At 40.3% G+C, this 20,704-nt stretch overlaps 1 protein-coding gene across 1 annotated transcript in view; it reads right to left on the reverse strand.

The window, feature by feature from the left end:
- Window positions 1-557: 557 nt before the first annotated feature.
- IMMP2L (inner mitochondrial membrane peptidase subunit 2) overlaps window positions 558-20,704 on the reverse strand; it is a gene marked incomplete at both ends in the record, with an annotated part of 722,123 nt that continues 701,976 nt past the window's right edge. Inside the window, one exon of the mRNA XM_084230879.1 lies at window positions 558-677. Within this exon, the coding sequence (XP_084087005.1) occupies window positions 558-677 (120 nt within the window). The remainder of the gene's footprint in view (window positions 678-20,704) is intronic.

The following is a 20,704-nucleotide window of genomic DNA, read 5'->3' on the forward strand; positions in this document are numbered from 1 at the left end:
CCCTTCATCTGTGGATGTAGATAAGATAACCCCGCAAACAGTACCTGAGCAAGTCAGTGTTTTTATCTTATACCCTAGTTCACCATACTTCTTCACTGGTGGTCACTATATTGTAGATACTCTCTATTACAGTATAATTTCTGACACTGTATATAATGTGTTTTTCATGTTCCATCTCAACAGTGGATGAAAAATAACTTTCAAATATTTTCAAAATCTTTGAGCTTTGATTTCAGTTCTTGATGCTAAATCAAAAGTTAGTATAAGAAATTATTTCACATTTACCTCCTTTGAGACACTTATGAATAGTTTCATCAACCCAAATATCCGCACCTTTTGAGGGCATTAAAACAACACAAAATCAAGTACCATTTAATACTGTTTTATAGTTTAAAACTCTTTAATAATATGATCATCCTAATGTGACAGAAATATTTGTTGCACAGCATCATCTTATTGGAAGCTTTTCTTCTTTTGGAAATTTCACTTCTCATCCCTCTTCCTATAATGGGTGGTTTTGGCTTTTCAGTGACAGCCATTCAGGAAGATCCATGCAGTTAATTCTCTTGACTCTGAACTGGCAGGCGCTCTGGAGGGAGAACAGATTCCAATTTCTGCCAGCGTTCTGGAGGCCACAGGATGTGTGTAGCATGGGCATGCAGGAGGCCAAGGGAAACCTGAATCCATGAGAAACAGGGAAAGCGGGAAATTATTTGATGAGGATAACATTCAAATATTGAAAACAGAATTTGATACAGATGTGTTATTTTATCAAAGATGAGGCTAAATTGTAAAACTTGTGATACTTTTCCAGGTGAGATATATACACACACACATACATACATACATTTAATTGCCACAACCATTTGAGGTAGGTACTTCAGCTTTCTCATATGCAAAGTAGAGCCCATATGCAAAGTAGAGATAATAAGCCCAGAGGTTGAATAACTTGCTCCAAGTCCTATAGCTCCAAGTGGTGGAGAACAACTTCTCCACCTAGCTTAGCTGTCAGACTGCAGAGTCAGCCACCACCGTAGCCTGCTTGCATAGATCCAAGAAGGTTCAGTCAAGCTTACTATCTCAATTTCCTATAGTATTCTTGGAACGCAGAGGGACTTTCCTTTGCAGGAAAGTGATACACAAGTATATATATATATATATATATGGCAAAGAATATTGTTCCAGTGATGGATGAGCAGCAAGAGGTAGGTGTCAGACTGGGTGGGGCTGACTTCAGGGAAGGCCAGTGACACAGAACTAGTGAGTACTCCTGAACATGGGCGGGGAACCAAGGGGAAGCCGGAGAGGTGTAATGGGAAGTGAAGGGAAGGAATCCAATATAAAGACCAGGGCAGATGGCGAAGAACCCCAGCGGCAGAGAAAACCCCATGTGGCAGAGAAGGCAAGGGATGTGAACTTTTCACCGAGGACGTAAGGCTGAGGCAGGGAAGGAACCCTTGAAGACATTTTAGTATCAACTGTGGTGCATAGAAACGTGGAAAATTTGTTTAAACGGAGAGCAGGGTCCTATCTTCAGATAATCTGTACCTTTCAATGGGTTTGAGACAGGGCTTGGGAATCTGTCTTTTCCTGTTGCTATTGTTGTTACTACCAGTAATATTGTAGTGATATTTAGAAGTTTACAAAACACACTCCTATTTAGCACATATTTATGGATTGCCAGATATGGACCAGATACTACCATCTACCTTCTTTATCATCGTTCTCCAATAAGCTAGAGCTCCAGAGAGATTAACGTGTAAATTATTTTCTTAAGAGTTCTTCAACTTCCTAGCATATGTATTCAGAAAATTATATTGCCCAGACTCAAAAGTGTTAGATACTGAGGGACAAACTTCCAAAAAGATAACCAGAAATAATTTTTAAGAAGATAAAAAAACCTTTTTAAAAAGATAAAAGACCCTAACAATTGGAAATGCAAACAAAATAAGCCCAAAGGGTACCAAGCCGCCAGTGGATCTAATGAATTGATTTTTCTCCAATCTGTATTCTCAAAACCAAACCCATAGAAAAATTTAAAAGATAGTACCAAAAAATACCTCAAATTACCAAAACTCAACTGTTAGTCACATTTCACTGTGTCCTTTTCTTGTTCTTCCTTCCTTTCACTGCCTTTTGGCTCATGTTCCACAAGGTAGGTCTGCACTGCTCTAAGCTTCCCTCTTTGTACCAGTGTCGCTGTGCTCCATACATTGCAGTAACTCATTTTCATTCATATCCAGATATTTTTGATTCTTCCTTTGACTTTTTCATTGAGCAATTAATTATTGTTCAATAATATGGTGTATCTATGTATTTGTGGTTTTCACCTTCTTCTTTGGGTTAATGTCTAGTTTCATACCATCGTGGCCTGAAAGGACTTTGATGTGATTTCAGTCCAGAAATTTGTTTAGGTTTGTTTCCCAACATACGGTCTATCATTCAGAATATTCCTTGTGCAGTTGAGAAGAAGGGGTATTCTGTAGTTTGGGGGTGGAGTGCTTTGCAAATATCTGTTAGTTCATTGTTTCCTATTGAATTTTTTGTCTGGATGATCTATCCACTGCTGCAAAATGGGATGTTAGAAGCCCCTTTCTCTATTGTGTTGCTATCAATGTCTATTTAAGTCACTAATCCTTGCTTTATATATTTTGATGCTTCCATATTGAGTGCATATACATCTATGTCGTGTTATGTCTGCCTGCTATATTGAGCCCCGAATCATTGAGTAATGTCCATTTTTGTGTCCTCACCTTTTGGGCAGGAAAATCTGATAGAGGTATAGCAATTCCTGCTTTGCAAATTTTTCCATTGGCTTAGAGTACCATTTTCCACCCCTTTAAGACTTTGTTTGCCTTTATTGCTTAATTGAGTGTCTCTTTAGCAGCACATAGCAGAGTTTGGTTTTTATCTGTGCAGCCATTCTATGCCTTTAGTTGGTGAGTTCAGTCTCTTTCTATTGCGGGTGATTATTGATATGAGGGCTTGCGACTGCCATTTTATTTTTTCTGATTCTATATCACCTTGTTCAATTTTTCGTGAGGTTTTTTTGATTGAAATAGCTTTTTGTGAAGACCTCATCTGTGAGTCCCTCTCATCAACCTGCCTTCACAAAGATTCATGGATATCTCTGGCATCCCTTCTAGTGCAGTCTGTGGTGGGCACCTCTGCCTTGCCCCTCTGGATTCTCTTGGTGTTTTCCTAGACCTAAAAACTAGGAAGGAATATATCCTCTGCTGCCCTCTCGGTGACCCAGACTTTTTAGTTCCTTCATTTAAGATTCTTCATTCAAAACATCTTTATCCTTCCAAAATCAAGTGCTCCAACTGACTCTACTGTAATATAAAGATTCCTTTTTAGGAAAAACTGATGTACCATTGGTTTACAATGTCAGTCTCAGGAGTACAGGTTCATATCTCAATCTGTAGACCACACAACTTCCATCACCAAAGGTCTAGTTTCATTTCACCACAATCTAACTGAACTCTACAGGTAACGACCATTTTGTTTTTCAGAGTCTAAGGGTTTGTTTTTGTTTTGTTTGTTCATTTGCTTTGTTTCTTGATATTCCACATTATCAGTGCAACCACATCATTTGTTTCTCTTTATGACTTATTTCACTTAGTATAATCACCTGAAGGTCTTTTCAGGTTCTCACAAATGGAAAGTTTTGTTTTTAGTTTAGGTGAGTCCTACTTAATGGTGTGTGTCTTTATCCACTCACCTGTCAGTGAGCACTTACACTGTTTTCATGTCTTGGCTATTGTGAATAATGTTGTAGTGAACATAGAGATACATATATCTTTTCAAATTAATGTTCACAGTCTTTGGAGAGGTACTTCGAAGTATAATTGCTGGATCGCATGGTAGTTCTATTTTTAATTCATTGAGGAGCCTCCATACTGTTTTCCATTAGGACTGCATATATTTACATTCCCACTAGCTGTGTACCAGGAGACATTTTCTTCACACCTTTGCCAATACTTGTTGTTTCTAGTCTTTGTGATATAAGTTATTCTTTTTGTGTGTGAGGTGTGACACTGTGGTTTTGACTTGGATTTCTCTATTGAGTGATGCACTTTTTTTTTTCATGTGTTTCTTGACCTTGTGTATATTTTGGGAGAAATGTGTATTTAGGATTTAGGTCTTCTGTACATTTTTTGAGATTGAATTGTTATTTTGTTAAGTTGCCGATTTCAGATGGATCAAGTACAAAGGACAAGATAAAACCCACAACATCTAGCGATGCCAAAAAGGAAGTGCTTTAAGAGTGAGGGAACACATCCAAAAATCACAAAGAACCCCTACAGGCCCAAATTAGTATATTTGAGCATCAGACAAAAAAATTAAAATAGAATCTTCAAAGATTTTCAATATCACTAGCTCCTTGCACTTGATCTATCAGAAAATGGTTCCTTATTTAAGAGACAGTTGTTTCTTTTACCAAGGAATGCTATTTTGAAACCAAGACCTGGTCCTAGCAGTGCTCATTGCCCCCAGTAGTGTTATTCTACTGTGCTGCCTTGGGATAAATGTAAAAAAAAAATGAAACCCTCATTTCATTATTCTATATCCCTCATTCCATAGTGAGCACACAACGCTAACACATTTACACCTAAAACACACATAAAATAGTGTCAAGGTGACTGTGTTATAACTATGCCCAACAATAAATTTACTGAATAAAACAGCATTTCTTTTCAATTATTTTGCTACTTAAAATTAATCTCATTTTAAGAATATGGTGGCATAGTTCTGAGTTCAAAATTTAAATTTACTCTTTTTCTCCACCTCAGTGTTACTATTTGATGTTCATTTGTTTCTATTTTTGTTATGTTTGCCTTGGTTAATCCTTTTTGATTCAGTTTTAAATATATAAACATTTACCTGGTTCAAAAGTCAAAATTATTTGCAAAAGTTGTGATAGGCAGAATGGTCCATCCACTCCAAAGGTGTCTGTATCTTCATCCCCAGAAGGTATGAATATGTGACATTACAGGGCAAAGGGAAAGTAAAGCTACAGAACAGTTAACCTTAAGATAATGAGACTAACCTCTATTAACCTTTTTTATCCCACTAACCTATTATCCCAAAGATAATTGCACGGGTTCTTATATAAATAGAAGATAAGCAGAAGGGTCAGTCAGAGAGCACTTTAGCACTGCAAAAAGGGCCACAAGCCAAGGAATGCAGATGGCCTTAGAAGCTGGCAAGGAAACTGCTTATTCCCTAGAGTTTTCAGAATAAATGCAGCCCTGCTGACACCTTAATATTAGCCCTGTGAGACTCAGATTGGGCTTCTGAACTCCAGAATTGTAAAATGATTTATGCCAGTTCAAGTCACGAGATTTATGATAATTGCTTGTAATAGCAGTAGAAAACTAAAACAACAAATAAACAGAGACGTTCCCATTTGCCAAACTCCCCATAGTAGGTCAATTATTTTATCTGGTTTCGGCTTTAATCCTGTGGGGTTTTTGTTTTGTTTTTTTTTGGTGGAAAAACAGAAAGGAAGCTCAGGCTTTGTACACTGTGTTGATTCAGCAACAATTTAACCAAAATGCTGCATTTTTGAAGAAAAGAAATAGCAAAATGCACATCATTATTTGCCCTTTCTAATCCCAATGTTGAAATACTGTATATTCTCTTGTAGGTTTTATTTTCAGGACTCTATCCTGGAAACCACTTCTTATCACTTCATAGAAATAGAGTCTGTGTTTGTAACAAAAGCCCCACCGTTAGGTGATTCTATCAATGGATCCTACCGGCAAATTTAGAGCTGTACTTTCTATTAGCTTCACATTCAGAGAAAATGATCCTAGTCAACTTTAAAGAATTCCAGTAAATATTCCAGAATATCCTAAGTAACCGTTGCAACCATGCTCACTGCAAGGAACCTGGATCTTTAAGAGCTCCTGCAATTTCTATCTATTTTTCTTCTAGTCTAGACTCACTTGAGCTAGGGACATTGGTCACCATCCCCTCTACCATATCCCTTTGTAGAGCTGATAGCTGCTACTCAATTGTTCTTCAAGCCTTTTTTTGCTTTTCCAAGTTGTTTAACCATTTCTATGTGGTTTTATCAATCTCTTGGCTGAGATGTTGCCAAAATATTTGCTTGCTTGCTTAGTTTTGGAGCTAGTATTGGATGGAGTGATCCGGAATATTTTTTAATCAACACTCATTTTTCAAAAAACCTGTGATTTTCTTATTATAGCACATAATAGGAATGCAGCTACTTTCACTTCCTGAACAAAATAATCTTGAGTAGTAAAAATTATGAGTAGTAAAAATTATAACAGATGGATAATATCAATATTGTCTAACACGATGGTATGGGAATGTAAAATCCAGGGGCTTTTTAAAGACTGAGATTAATATATATAGTGTCTGTTCCATACTCTTAGCTGCCTTGTGTGTCTTTCATTTATTTATTTTGCTGCTATATATCAGTGGCCTGCAAAAAGCACAGTGAATATAAAAGGATGTCAAAATACAAAAATATACAAACTATTTTAAAATTAGGCTTCAGGTACCAGTTTGGTTTCCATGCATAATATATTAGGCAAGGTCCTCCAAAGAAACAGAAGCAATAGTGTGTGTGTGTGTGTCTTTATCTATCTACACACTTAAGGAATTAGTTCATGTAACTGTGGAAGCTTTCCAAAATCTGATGGAGAGGTATGTAGGCTGGACACTCAAAGGAGTTGTAGTTCAAGTCTGCTGGAAAATTCCTTTATGCTTCAATGAGGTCAGTCTTTTGTTCTATTCAAGATTTCCACTGATCTAAATGCAAATTTCATATAAAAATATCCTCACAGAAACTTCAGATTAATGTTGGTCCAGGTATCTGGGCACTGTGGACCAAACAAGTTGATAGATAAATTTAACCATCACAACTGAAAAACTATAATCTTCCCTTTGATGTTCTGAATGATTTATACATACTGACCCATGTGATTCTCACAGAATTCTGCGAGGCATGTGCTATTTGACTCCACTTCATAGCTGAGGAAACCTAAATATGACAGTACATTTTTGAGCTGAGGCTCAAATGTATGCACAGTGATTCTTGGCTATAAGAATAAAACCAGACTGTTATGAGCAAATCATGACATAGTCATCCTCGTCGTCCTGTTCCCAATTATCATTAGGACCCACATACTTTCCTGCTATGGCTAGAATTAGCAAAAGAAGGTGCATATTTCTTAGGGGCTGAATGGTGTTCCCCCTATATTCTTATGCTGAAGTCCTAACTAGCCCTCAGTCCTCATAATGTGACAGTAGTAGGAGATAGTCTCACTTATAAATAAGTGACTATCTAAAACGGGGTTATTAGGGTGAACCTAACTATCTGACCAGTGTTCTTATAAGAGGAGATTGGGACACTCAGCACGGGGCAGGAGGCACATGGGCAACTTTGTCCATGTTAATTACTTTGACCACCTAACCTAAAATTTTGAGATTCAATTCTCCGCTTTCTTTGATCTTTCATGTCTCAGAACAGTCTCCTTCAATAGATTTACAGTACTTCTGGTTAAGGAATCTCCTTTTACAGTAAATTTTCAAACACAACAATAAAAACATTAAATAAACCACAACAAACCCTGGCTAGATCAGTATATTTTTAGTTTCTACTAAATGAGAATATAGGTTCGTTTACATGTATTAATGTAACTTTTACAATAAACTATTGCTCCTGGGGACAGTTGAGGAAACTGTGTCCACAGACTGGGAATCAGTGATCAAGACTAATAGTCACCCAACTGTTTTGATTGTGCATCCCATCAGCAAAAATATTTGAGATTTCCAGAGTTACATATTTTAAAGTGTCCCATCTAAATACTCCATAAAGACAAACATGAGTAAAGCTCAAATGCTTATTTTTTTCGACATTCTAGTATTTTCCTGCATCTATGGGGAGGATTGCACACATGCCCTGAATATTCCTGCTCCCTCCTTCGGAGCTCTCTGCTCCAAGAAACCACCAAAATTATTGACTTGAAAGTGATCAGTGCTATCAGTCAGCCAGTTTGTTTTGTCCACACAAGGCCAAGGAAACACATGGGCTGATTTACACTAAATTGCCCATCTTTGATTGACTTGGCTACACGGAGAAGTTATTCTGGCATCTGCAGACATAGGCTCCATGGGCCTCAGCCTCTCCTTCAGGTGCCAGGGGCACAGGTGTCGCTACTCTGCTTCCTTCCATTCCCAATTCCTGAGCCTGCAGTCAGCAGCACATGCCTCCAACTCTTCATGTCAGGTCACTCTCTCTTGAAGAAAAGGTGTGCACAGATGAGCTAAGGACAAGCAAAAGCGAGAGTCCACAGGTAGGATAGAGGGAGACTACTGAAAGGAGCTTAAGAAAGAGAGAAGGTTAGTGGGAGAAATACCCTTTTTGAAAGAGATTCAGACCTAGAGCCAAAGCTAGAAGAGGACCAGTACAAGATGTGAGAATTTGATGAAAATGTTTTCTATAAAGTAAATACAAACATTTGTGTATACTATTAATACTATTAACAAATAAAATCCATTTTTGTGGAATTTTGTTCAGCAGCATAAGAGGAATGTCCACACAAAGCACCAGTCAGATGGTATTTGTTCTACAATATTAAATTACCTACTATTACTTCTGAAAGTCAAATCAAACTGGAACATGAGCCAAACTTTGAAGAACACTGTTTTTAGAGAAGTACAATTTCCTGAGGCTAAAAGAAGTCAGCCAGCTTTCCAACCTGCTACCCCAGGCTCTTCATGCTCACATTTTCCAAAGTCATCTCATAAGCTCTCACCATGACTGTTTTCCTCTAAAGGCCTCTCCACAGTGAACCCGACAGGACAGAAAGTGCCATGCCCACTTTCTGGTTTTTGATCCCTGCTGTCCTCCCAATTTGTAGTCTCTCCCTCACACCCCTGGGATTCTCCTGTAGAACCCAATTTAGTTCAGTTTTTACATGGTGCCCTTTGGCTCCCCAACTCATAAGCATCTGTTCCTGTCTGCCCCAAGGATGTAAGACCTAGTGTTGAGTCTTACATCAGCCTCTCAACAAAGAAAAAGAATCAATATATTTTAAATGCATGTAAAGGAAATGTAGCAGAGCCTTTCTTTCCTTGACCTCTCACTTTTGGACCCAGGGAATTCTACAGGTACACTCCAACTTTTGTTCTTAACAATGGATGAGGTGGTGACCCCTCTTGTACCATGATTTGCCTGCCAGTACCATCAGGTTCTGTTTCAAAGGGGAGCTCAATTTTAGCTTTTGATATCAAAATAAGCATAGTAGTGGCCATAACTTCTCTCAGGCTTGGTTTTACCAAAAGTAGGACCCACTTCTAACTGGGAGACCTACCGAAATGTTTGAAAACCAGCTATCTTTTCACTAGCTTCTTTACTTTCAAGTCCCCTTATTAGAATTAGGAACTGCTGTCATTGAGTTGGAAAACGTATCTTGCTTAAAGAAAGAGACAAACTTTGATATGGGAGTCATACATAATATTATGCAATGACCAATATAACTGATTTACTTGTACTTTTACAGTTCATAAATAAATCTGATTCCTCACCTTTTAAAATAAGATAGTCCCAAATGGAAATTGAAGAAATTCATTAAGCATGGTGTGACTATTTATTCTTCAAACTGGGACATTTGACAGTGAAGGGGGTTATTCATAACTATTCTGGTAACACAGGCATAAATGAAGGTTACTCTAGGACCTATATGCTATCCCATTCTTTGGACATGAGAAGCATTTATTGTCTATGTTCTGAATGCTTTACATAAACCTTCTATCTTGGACTCCTTACCTGAAATATTATTTCTATTTTGCAGACAAGAAAACTGAGGTTTAGAAATGCTGCATAATGTGCTAAAATAAAGGTCACATGCTAGGAAATGATACAATCAGGACTTGAAATAGGCATCATTTAAAATTGTTGCTGTTCTCCACTGTCCAGTCCTGCTTCTCGTAGTGATTTATGTTTCCACATCTGTAGCCAGGGTTAGCGAACTTATTCTGCAAAGGCCCAGAGAGTAAATGGCAGAGGCTTCCAAGCTACACAGTGTCTGTTATAACTATTCAGCATTGCTTGTGTAGCACAAAGCAGTCACAAGCAATATGTTAGTAAGTAGAAGCTTTGTTCTAATATAAGCTTTATTTATAAAAATGGGTGGCAAGTTGGATTCGGCCCAAAAGCCATCATTTTTGGCCAAGTATTCTAGATTCTAGTAACATCTGAGAGCAGAGGCTATATTTTTCTATTAGAAATTAGTAGTATTTTGTACAAGACTAGGGACTTTGTCAACAATAAATACATGTTGAATAAAAATGTTGATTGAGGAAGAAAGCTTAAATGTGGCAATATTATATTTTATGATCTGGGTATCAAGGAAATTCCCTAAACTACCTTGAAAGAGATGTTCACATTTCTTTAGAACACAGTAATAAGTGACATGACAGCTTCCATAAACATAAATCATGTATTGCTCAATGGATTGATACGTCAACTGAGATGTGGATGTTTGATATAGATTGTAAAGAATATTTAAAGGGAGGATGTGTAATTTAAAATGCAACAAATGCAAAGTAGAGATTAAAAATGTTTACAATATATTTACTCTGGCATCAAAAGAATTTTTTTTAATATGTCACACAGGCAAAGAATATTGTTTTGGAATGCCTCTCCTGACTACTGTTTGTCTCCTATCTTGTTGTTTTGTAGGTAAACTTATTTCTGACCCACTCCCCGGGGATGAGGCCCAGTTATTTGGGTTACCGATCACCATCCTGGCTAGTCTCTGTCCACATTAAAAATTCCAGAAGACAACATCACAACATTAATCTGTTCACAGTAATAACAGCGCTGTCCTTACAAAGTGCTCCAGCTCTTTGCAGACTGTGGTACCGCCAAGGCTGATGCTGTCCTGGTAGCCACTGCTGAGACCAAGTTGGGGGAGGGAGGACACGGGAAACAGGCTACTGTGGAGAATCACACAACATGGCTCACAACCTCTGCTTTGGTCCCTGGAGTTCACCCTGACTCTCCCAGAGTGCCCAGCGGTGTGCTGCTGACCATTAGCAACCCCAAGGGAGCAAAACACCGTGCACCAGTCACCACCTAGGAGGGTCTCCGACTCCTCCCACCCCGCCGCAGAGAAGAGCAAAGATGATCACCACATCAGCGATCAGGAATGGACTCCTACACGGCATCCTGGGATATGAGTCACCAAGGAAACATGACAAGGTGAGGCACTGGATGGAAAAGTGCAGCTTCCACGGGGGCCTTTGGTGGTGCTTGGTCTGTTCCACGGAGAGAGGTGACAGTGAAGGGATTGTGCCTTCCGAACCCTCCTCTGTTGTCACTATTTTCTTTGCTAATGTCAACATGACACATCATCAGTAACACTGAGGACATGTCTTTAAAAACAATATGAAAGACCAAGAAGGAGAGAGAGTGAGTAGAACAAAGGAGTTCCTTTAACAGACAGCATAAAAGTGAGCTTTTTGGTAAGTACAGGTAAAAACATGCATGGGTTAAGTAAATCAGAATTAGAAGTAAAGGCAGACCAAAAACAAGTATCATATGGAAAATAAGCAATCTCACGGTTTTAAAAAGTTGTATTAAATTAGAAAACAGAAATAATCCTCATATAAAAAGAGTGCATCAACACATGTGGAATTGAATTTTCCATTCACATTTTTGATACAGTAGCGGACTATCACGCACACACACAAGGAGCAGGTCCACATAACTCCTCTAAGTAAAAGCACAGACAGAAGCCGCTCCCATTCTTGGTAGGCGCTGACTGGCAGCAACTCACAGACCATCTAGTAAGAGCAACGCTTTGGTAGTTTAGATGAATTTAAAGTATGAGGGTCTGCCAAAGAATGTGTAGAGGGCCATTGAGAAGAATATGGAATCTCCTAAATCTAAGCTGGTTTTGGGGTACAACAGAAATCATATGGACCCTTTCTAGTTCTTGCTTTGGACAAGTCATCAAAACAGCATCAGATGAGTTAGCTAAGGAAAAATCAATGTAATACAATAATTCACATGGTTGTAAATTCTAAAGAGTGGAGTGAACCTGGAATATTTATTCTGAGTTATAGGGCCAGGGGTGTCAAGGACAGAGAGGGAGACACTGCGCATAATAGATGAAGAAATTACTCTCAGATTAAGAATGAGGTAAAGATGACATTCTTAGAATGTACTTACTGATAAATCTAGAACTAGATACCCCCAAACTACATTCGTTTAGATGATAGAAGGGGGAACAGTCATTGCTTCTCCAGTTAGTAAAAAGATCACAAGTGTAAAATATGATGAAATTTTATGGATCATGAGAGAAGGACTTCTCCCTAGCCTTCAGCTCCAGAAGCTTCTCTAGCCTCCAGGACCAACAATCTGTGCTCTTTACTAAAGGTGATAGACCTCCCAAGGCTCACAGAACTTGGGTGGCCTCTGGTTCCCTTGCCAAGGTTGCAAGAGGCCATCTCTGGTATTTCTCCCCTATAGGGGAATTGACTCCACAGGTAAGGGAGGGGTAGGGACAGGAGGAGATGATGGAGGAGAAGAGAAGGGACAGTGAGAAGGGTGTGGAGGAGCAGGTGGAGGGGAGGGTGAGGTAGGGATGGGGGAAAAGAAGAGAGGGAAAGAGAAAGAAGGTGAGGGTAAGGGGAAGGAAATGTGTAGACTCAGTGAGAAAACAGGAAGGAGCAGCAGATGGGGGACTACACAGGGGCAAAGCTATCTTTGTGGGGAATGATTCGTTTTCATCTGTTCCTGCAGAAACCCTGGGAGCAGTGTAAGTCATGAGTACAGGTCATCATCCAGAAAATCCAAGCATTGATTTCTTCTTTCCAGAAGAAAAGATTGGGCTCCTGATACTGAGGAATCCTCTCCCCCCCACCCAGGTGAGCATGCCTTACCTGCAATGCCAGAATCCACAGAGCTCCAGAAACAAATCTTTTAGTTCTCTGGTAGCAAGACTTCCGTAACTTAAACTGCTCTGAACTTACAGCTTTTATTTATCCCATGCAGTGCACATATTCATAATTTTTACTGGAGAAACATTCATGGGCTTGAGTGTGCAGTGTGCTCAGACTCTGCCTGGGGTGTTATGGTTCATATGGTGCGGGTAGGGTTTAGATGCTCAAAGACACGGATATCACCTTTGCAAAGAGAGTGTGAACACGTGCCCACCAAGATTTTAGATATGGTATTAATATTTGTAAAAATCTGCAGTGGTCTAGACTTACCGAAGGGGATAAATGCATCAGTTACAGACACACTCTGAGGTGGGACGAGCCCCTGCTAGGTGCTGTATATATATATATGCTTAAACATGCCCCCTGTCCAGTGGGACCCCATGATCTAGCAGGAAAGGCAGAGGTTTAAGCAAAGCATCAAGAAAAAACCCAGCAACTAGACATGAGAAGGAGCCGAGTGCCCCGAGAGCAGAGGCTGTGTGTGGCACGGCTGCAGGGCTGCCTGTCCAGGCTGTGGGAGACCCACCCCGCCCCCGTTCTGGGGGCCCTTTACCAATGCCGTTGCCTGTCAGGTTTTTTGTGGAGAACGTTCTTCTAATTCTCCTTGTCCTCCACTAAATTCCAAAATTGCAACAATAAGATAGACAGATACCACCCAGTGTTTGGTGATCAGAACACTAGTGCCACACGCTTCACCGAAGCTTAACAATGAGACTCTTTTCCACAGGTTTCATTTAAAGACAAGTGTTTTCCTTCATTACCAACAATTTTAACTTTAATCATTTCAAAGCAATTTTCCTGCTCAAGACTTAGCTTTAATCAGAATGCATTTTCAGGTCACTTCATGGCCTCTTCATGATTCTCTCTGGATAACTACAGAATCATGCATAATCATTCTAGTCCCCGCAAGACACCGCCAGTGAGTAGTTAGTTCAACATTTTATGTAAAAATAGATACAAAACAGGCCTCTAGGGGTATCTTCGGCTAATTTTCATGAATTAATTTCTCAGGATTAATGTTTATGCACCAGTCTTTTTACCACATAATCAAATCACTGGAGTTGAAGTGGCCTAACTCCTTACTTTGCAGCTTGATTAAGCAGGTGATGAAATAGAATACAATTTGGCTAGTTAGCAACTCACAGTGTCCACAGTAATCTACAGTGGATGGATGACATTATTGACTGCTGTCTCATTGTTTACTTGTGTTCTCTCCAGTCTTGATGTCCCACATGCTATTTTTATGTAGGAGATAAAACAGTTCATATAAACACATGAGGGGAGAGGTACACAATGTCTTTATTGTTGTTGACATTGTTTTAAAACCTATGGATGCCACAGTGGGAGGCAGTCACTGAGGGAGAGTGATTTGCTATTGGTAAGAGAGGATTTGGGAAAACAAGGTATCTGGCCCCCGAGAGCCCTGCTGTGTGGTGGGGGCTGCAGCATTTCTCAGCCACAGCAACCTCTGCTCATTGGGGTGGCTGGCTGGCACCTAGTCTTTAACCAATTCTCTCCACTTCCCTCCCTCCAGGCTGATAAAATAAGCAACCCAGAACAAAAGATGATAAACAAAAGGGACAAGTACGAGGGCCAAGAAAATTGCTATGGGTCGTTTTGCACTTGGTCCTCAGAGCTCTGAGAGCCAGCGTGCAGGAGACAACACACTAACTTCCAGGCAGTGAGGAAACATCCCAATTTAAGAGAAGGTAAGTTTTTCTCTTAAGTTTCTGCAAGCTTTTTCTCACATGGGACTAGAACGTGAAATTGTAAGTGCTATAATGGACCATGTCCACCAAACTGATTACCTGAAATAGGCAGAAGCAGAATTCAACTTGCTGGCAGTTTGGTGAACATCGTGCAAGAGACTAAGGTCTCATAGTCTCTCAGACCTCTACCCTAGAAATCTCATTCATTCCAATGGTAAGTTCTTAGATTATCTGAAGGCTTGAATAGGTAGAATGCCCTTAATGTTTCTTAAATATTTCTCTCAACTGTATTTTTGATATGAAATGTCTGTTCTGTATAGTTTGTTGGCAGAGATCATTCTTGACCCCAAATTCTTTCTATGTATGCAAATGAATTGTTGAGGGAGGTAGAATTAAAGATCCCCTGTACCAACCCTTTGCATCCTGCAACAACACTTCAGAGGTCAGAGCTGTAATCAAGGTTCTTCAGTTTCTATCAGAAGCTCTTTGAAATACTGTGAATTGTGCTTCTAAGGAAAAAATTAAGTAGAAGCATTATCTACCAGGTGTGCTTGAGGTAAATGTGGATCTTAAACATCATTATGGGTGTGGACACCACCAGTCTTAACCAACTTTCCAGGTCTGTGTGAGCCTTGGCAAGAGGCAATGCCCTATTTCACAGCTATCCCTTCTCTCCTCTGTTAGGGGGTAGGAAGAGGTCATGTGACCTAGACTTAGCTAATAGGATTCTCACAATGGACACTATGAACGGGGAGGTAATGACACAAGACATGGAAACCATCCAAGATTATTGGCAGAGATAGGCGTGCAAGGAAGTGTCCATAACAGCAGCTGCCACACTTCTCGCCCTAGACCTACCTTGTTTCTGGGTAACAGACGGTGCCGCACATTCTCAAGCCTGCTTTTCTCCCCACCCCCACAGTGAACTAGCCAGTATCCTTCCAAAGAGATCTTTTCTGATTAAATGACAATGAAAATGACAGGATGGGTTTGTGTGGCTTGCAGCTAAGACACCACATTGGGACACTGCCATAAAAATACTGGTGAAAGAATAATGTTTATTAGGATAATTGAGTCCAATTTCTAATCGCACAGCTGAGGAATTCAAGGCTGAGAAATGCTGCCCAGGGTTACTGAGTTCGAGCTGGGGCGCAAACCCTAACACTGGCCCCTAGTCCACAGCCCTTGACACCGTACCTGTTAGTGAAATGAGGTGTAAAGGCCTGGAAATGGTAATGTTTGGCAAGGGGCCCTGCATCGGTGCTTTCTAAAACTGCTTTTACCCCAGGGACAAGTGAGGTCTTTCAATTTCTGCAGGAAAACAAAAAAACCCAAACATTACACATTAAGATTTGTACACATCCATGCCACTCTGTTCTGGAACAGTTGCTGATTTGTAACAGCAGGGCATGTTACAAGCCACTGGGCTGTAAGGAATGTTTGCCAGCAGTGACAAGAAAGCCAGTGCTCGTTACAGCAATATGGTTATGTCGGTGTGCATAAAAAGCCCAGGAAAGTAAAGAAATGTGGAAAGACTCTAAAGTATATTCTTTTCTCTCAACACAACAGATGTGCAAATGTCTACTGAGTGCAAAGCACGGGGCATGGAGTTTTAAATCACGGAGATGCATCATCAGAGACTCCGGCCTGAGGAGCTTACAACTCAGAGGGGAAGACAGTTGTCACAAGCTTGAACCATGGGATGAATGTGGCAGAAGTGGAAGTTGCAAAGAGCGAGTGGCCTGGTAAGTAACACAGACCAGGGAAGAGTAACAGAGTAATCCCCAGAGAAAGGGGAGCTTCCTGGTTCTCTCTCCCCTGCCCTAAGGAAGAGTGGAGCTGGGCAGAGAGGAGAAGCTAGAAAAGACTGAGGAAAAGAAGGAAGATGAAAAGAAACCCTGGAAGAGGCAGGTGGAGCAGAGACACGTGAAGACGCAGGCCTGCTGGCTTCTCAGCCGGGGCCTGCTACAGGGGCTTGGGGACATGGAAGGAGACAGAGACATGGGTGAGAGACCTGAAGCCTGTTTGGGTCAGGGGGGAATAATGGCAGACTTTATCTTGACTTGGGCTTTGATTTTGCTCTTTCCTTCCAGACTTGCCTGGCCCCTTCTGCCTCTCTACTGTGGTTCCCCCCAGAAGATACCTCAGACTTGCGGTAAGCTTTTGGGCTTCAACATTCCCACTTTGTGCCAGTCCTGTTTGGCTGGGCAGTCATCCATGGGTTAACTTTGAGTGTTTAACTGGAAACTATTTTAAATATATATTTCTCACTATTGCATACGAATTGTAGTCAAGTTCTTTTCTATGTTTTATCTTTAATTAGAGGATGGCAGATCCCATTTAGAGCAGGCAGGTTTGTGGGTCCTGGTGTACCCCTCACTCTGCCTGCTAACAGATTGATTTGGGAGAGAAAGGTTCCATACCATAACAGAGTAAGCCACTTCTGACCTGCAACATAAGAAAAGATGCAAGAGAGAGGGGAGCAGAAGTGTTTTTTGCAACGATGTGTACAAGAAACATGATATGTATAGGAGACAAAGAAAGACAATACTTTTGAAAAGAAAATCCAAGTTTTCTAGCACAGTACACATGGCCCCATATAAATGTACCCCTACTTTATTTTCTAGTCCTCAAATTGCCCCCCTAGAAATGGAGGTGGGGGAAGAAATGGTTAACACAATCTTACATCAGCTATAGAAATGAGAAATCCTGAGGCCCCAATTGCTACAGCAAGTAGCAGATGCTATCGAGAGTATCCCAGTGCAGACCAGAGGGAGGGCATGGTAGAGAAACACGGGCCCTTACAAGTCAACCCAGTCATACCCTAGAAGTAATTAATAATAGATCACAACTCCACAAAGGAGTGAACCCTTCCCCACAAGAACACTGTATCCGTACAATTTCTTCTCTGGCAAGATCCACCCCTCCTGCCTGCCTAAGACTATGCAGGCATCTCTTAGCAAACCTGTCCCTTTCAGATGTAGCTCTTTCTGCCCACTTAAGCCCGTGCATAATAAACCTGCCCTTTTGGATATAACTAAAGATCTCTGCCTCATAAGGAAACTCACCGAGTGCTGCTCCAAAGGGGACTCTAGTGAAACGTTTCTCAGAGGTAATGCAAGGACCCACTTTTCTGAATCCAAATCCCTATCCAAACCAGCATCATTCTTATACCTCTTTGAAAAGCATTGCTTTATCTATCACCTCTCAGTGTGTTTGCACATACTGCTTTTGTTCTCTCTTGAAAGGTTTGCTTCCGCTCTTCACCTAGCTACCCCTCTTCATCCTTCCAGGTGTGGCTTACATACCACTTCCTCCTGGAAGGCTTCCATGCCCTCTTCCCAGTCTCAGCACCCTGTGCTCACTTACGTAAGTACTGATTATACTGTGCAGTGATGGCTTCTTCAGTTCTTTCTCTCTTATTAGATGTGAGCTTCTTGAAGTGGGCATGTTCTAAATTCATGGTATGGAAGTAGATAGAAACTCAGAAAATACTGAGCAAATAAGTAAGTGAAATTAGAGACCAGGTGGATTTAGATTGAATATAATCTGGCAATTGATGAACATGGCAACTGAGTCAAGAACAAGGTGTGGTGCTGACTCATTTGCTCACCTGCCTACAGAGATGGTAATGCTATTAATAGAGGGGTTGTGATGGAAGGAGCAGGTTTTAGAAATGATGAGGTCAGTTGGGATAATTCAATTGAGCTGCTATTGAATATCACAGGATGCTATCCTACCTGCAGTTGAAAATTCTATACAGGAGGTCAAGCAAGCGTATAAAATAGGCCTTAGAGATGGAGCAATCACCCAGTGTACCTATGAGAATTCAAATGCTCACACAGAGCAGAAGAAAGGGAGAGCACTGAGGACAGATACCTGGGGGAACATAGCATTTCAAAAGTAATGCTAGAAAGCGGTCAGCTAAATGTAATAATGGATACACTTCTTGAACAGAAACACACCCTCCTAGAACAGAGCTACTGAGACTTGTACGCAAGTAGAGGCACCCTGCTCAGTTCCTGAGAAGGCCCACACTAACATTAGGCACCACAGGGAAAAGAACAGGGGAGGAAACAGTTATACATCACCTTTGAATGGCAGCTATTAGCATATAAAGTTCCAGACCAAGCTTTTTCCCTGTGCCTTTCATGTACTGAATATATATATATTGGTAAGAACCAATCAGTGTACGAACCCAAATATCTCTTTCAATGACAACAAATGTTTTGTTCATTTCAAATACTCTGCTTTCAGAAGCGTTAACAAAAGCCTTTCTAAAATTTGTAGTTGAATTTTAAGTGAATTTCACAGACTCTTAATTCTTCTTGGGTCAGAAATAAACAGTGAGACAAAAATGCTACTTAAATGGCTATGTGATTTATGAGGAGAATCTTTTAGTTAAAATATTATGATACAGTGATTTATCTTTTATCGGGTTAACTGCTAAGTGAAAACAAAAGAAATTTAAATGATTGAGTAGATTTTTGCTACCAGTTGTCTCTTGAGCAAACAGCTTATTGGTAAAGCACAGTTTGAATGATCAACAAAATAACTATGATCACATGCTCAAAACACATTACCTGAGAGGTGATGGGCATGTTAATTACCTTGATCATCATCCCACGTTGTGTACTTTATGGAGGAATAACTGACTAATATAACTGCATCTATAAAGTGACATTTTGGTCCCAAGTCAGTTATAATATTGATACTAAGTTCCTTAATAGAGTCCTCGTTGTGTGTTAGGAAACATAGCTAGGAGTCATTTTAGATCTTCAGTTGCCTCCATGACTTTCTGTTAGATTTTGCGTTCCTACTAATAACAGTTGTCTCGCTTTTGTTCTTTAATCACAGTAAATTCAGGAAAACCGGTTAGGGTTATTCACCATTTGATTAGTAAACATAGCACAAAGCTAACACAATGCTTGGGCTGAGATTCTCCATGTTGGACACATGCCTTTCAATATTCTGAATTTGCTAGGAGTAAATGACATATAGTCTTGATTTTAAATATGCACCATTATTGTCTGAAATTTAATAGATAACATTTAAAGTTGAAGTTTCAGAATGATGGGTGATTCACATCAAAGATGACATAGCAGTGGAAGAGGAAGTTGGGAATGAAGGCAGTCACACAGGGACCCCAGGGAGCCTCAGCCTTGAGATAAGACCCCGGAAAACAGAAAAACCCCAAGGTGGGCCCATGTCCACAGCAAATGCCGGTGTTGGTGAGGATTAACATTGCTTGTTATTCTAGGAACCAAACACCAGCTAGTCAAGGGGACCCCAGAAAATAGGAAACTCCACAAGTTGGCCTACTCCCAAAGCAAACACCTGTGTTTCCTAGGGCGACATTGCTTGCCTTCCAAGAACCAGACCTCCCCTGGTAAGGGAGACCCCAGCCCCAGTTGATGAAGAGTGGCCAAAATGAGTCTGAAAACCTGTTTGGGAATCCTGCCGCTTTGAGAAAGACAAAGCAGACTTACCACCCACCCTTCATTTTTTCCCAATAAGGCATAAGCCTCTACATATGGCTCCTCAGCAGCTACCCACTCAGGACCCTTCTGAGAGCTTTCCTGTTCTCCTTATCTGACAGTATATCTTTCATTTCTACCTAACTCTTGTCTCAATGTTGAATTCTTTCCTCACTGAGACAAAGACCGAGCTTTTGCAGAGACCCCAGCCCAAATTCAGCTGTAATAAGAAAAGTGTAGCTAGGACTGCTATGAACCAGCAGAAATACCTCACAGCTAACTATTTGCTGAATTAGATTAAATCATCCTAAATTATGCTTTTCTCTAGGTAAAGATACACACACACACACACACGTCTAGGCAAAGGTTGATAACTAATAGTAACCAAAGGAAAATATGAAGCAGGCAAATTTATTTTTTTCTAATGAAAGTTACAAATTATCTTCAGATTATCCACTGCTAAAGATTATACATCATTTACTCCACTGACTCATATAATTGAATACTGGTTCTAATTTGTATAAGTCT

Source organism: Talpa europaea (genome assembly GCF_964194135.1).
Source record: "Talpa europaea genome assembly, chromosome: 3".
NCBI classification, from domain to species: domain Eukaryota; kingdom Metazoa; phylum Chordata; class Mammalia; order Eulipotyphla; family Talpidae; genus Talpa; species Talpa europaea.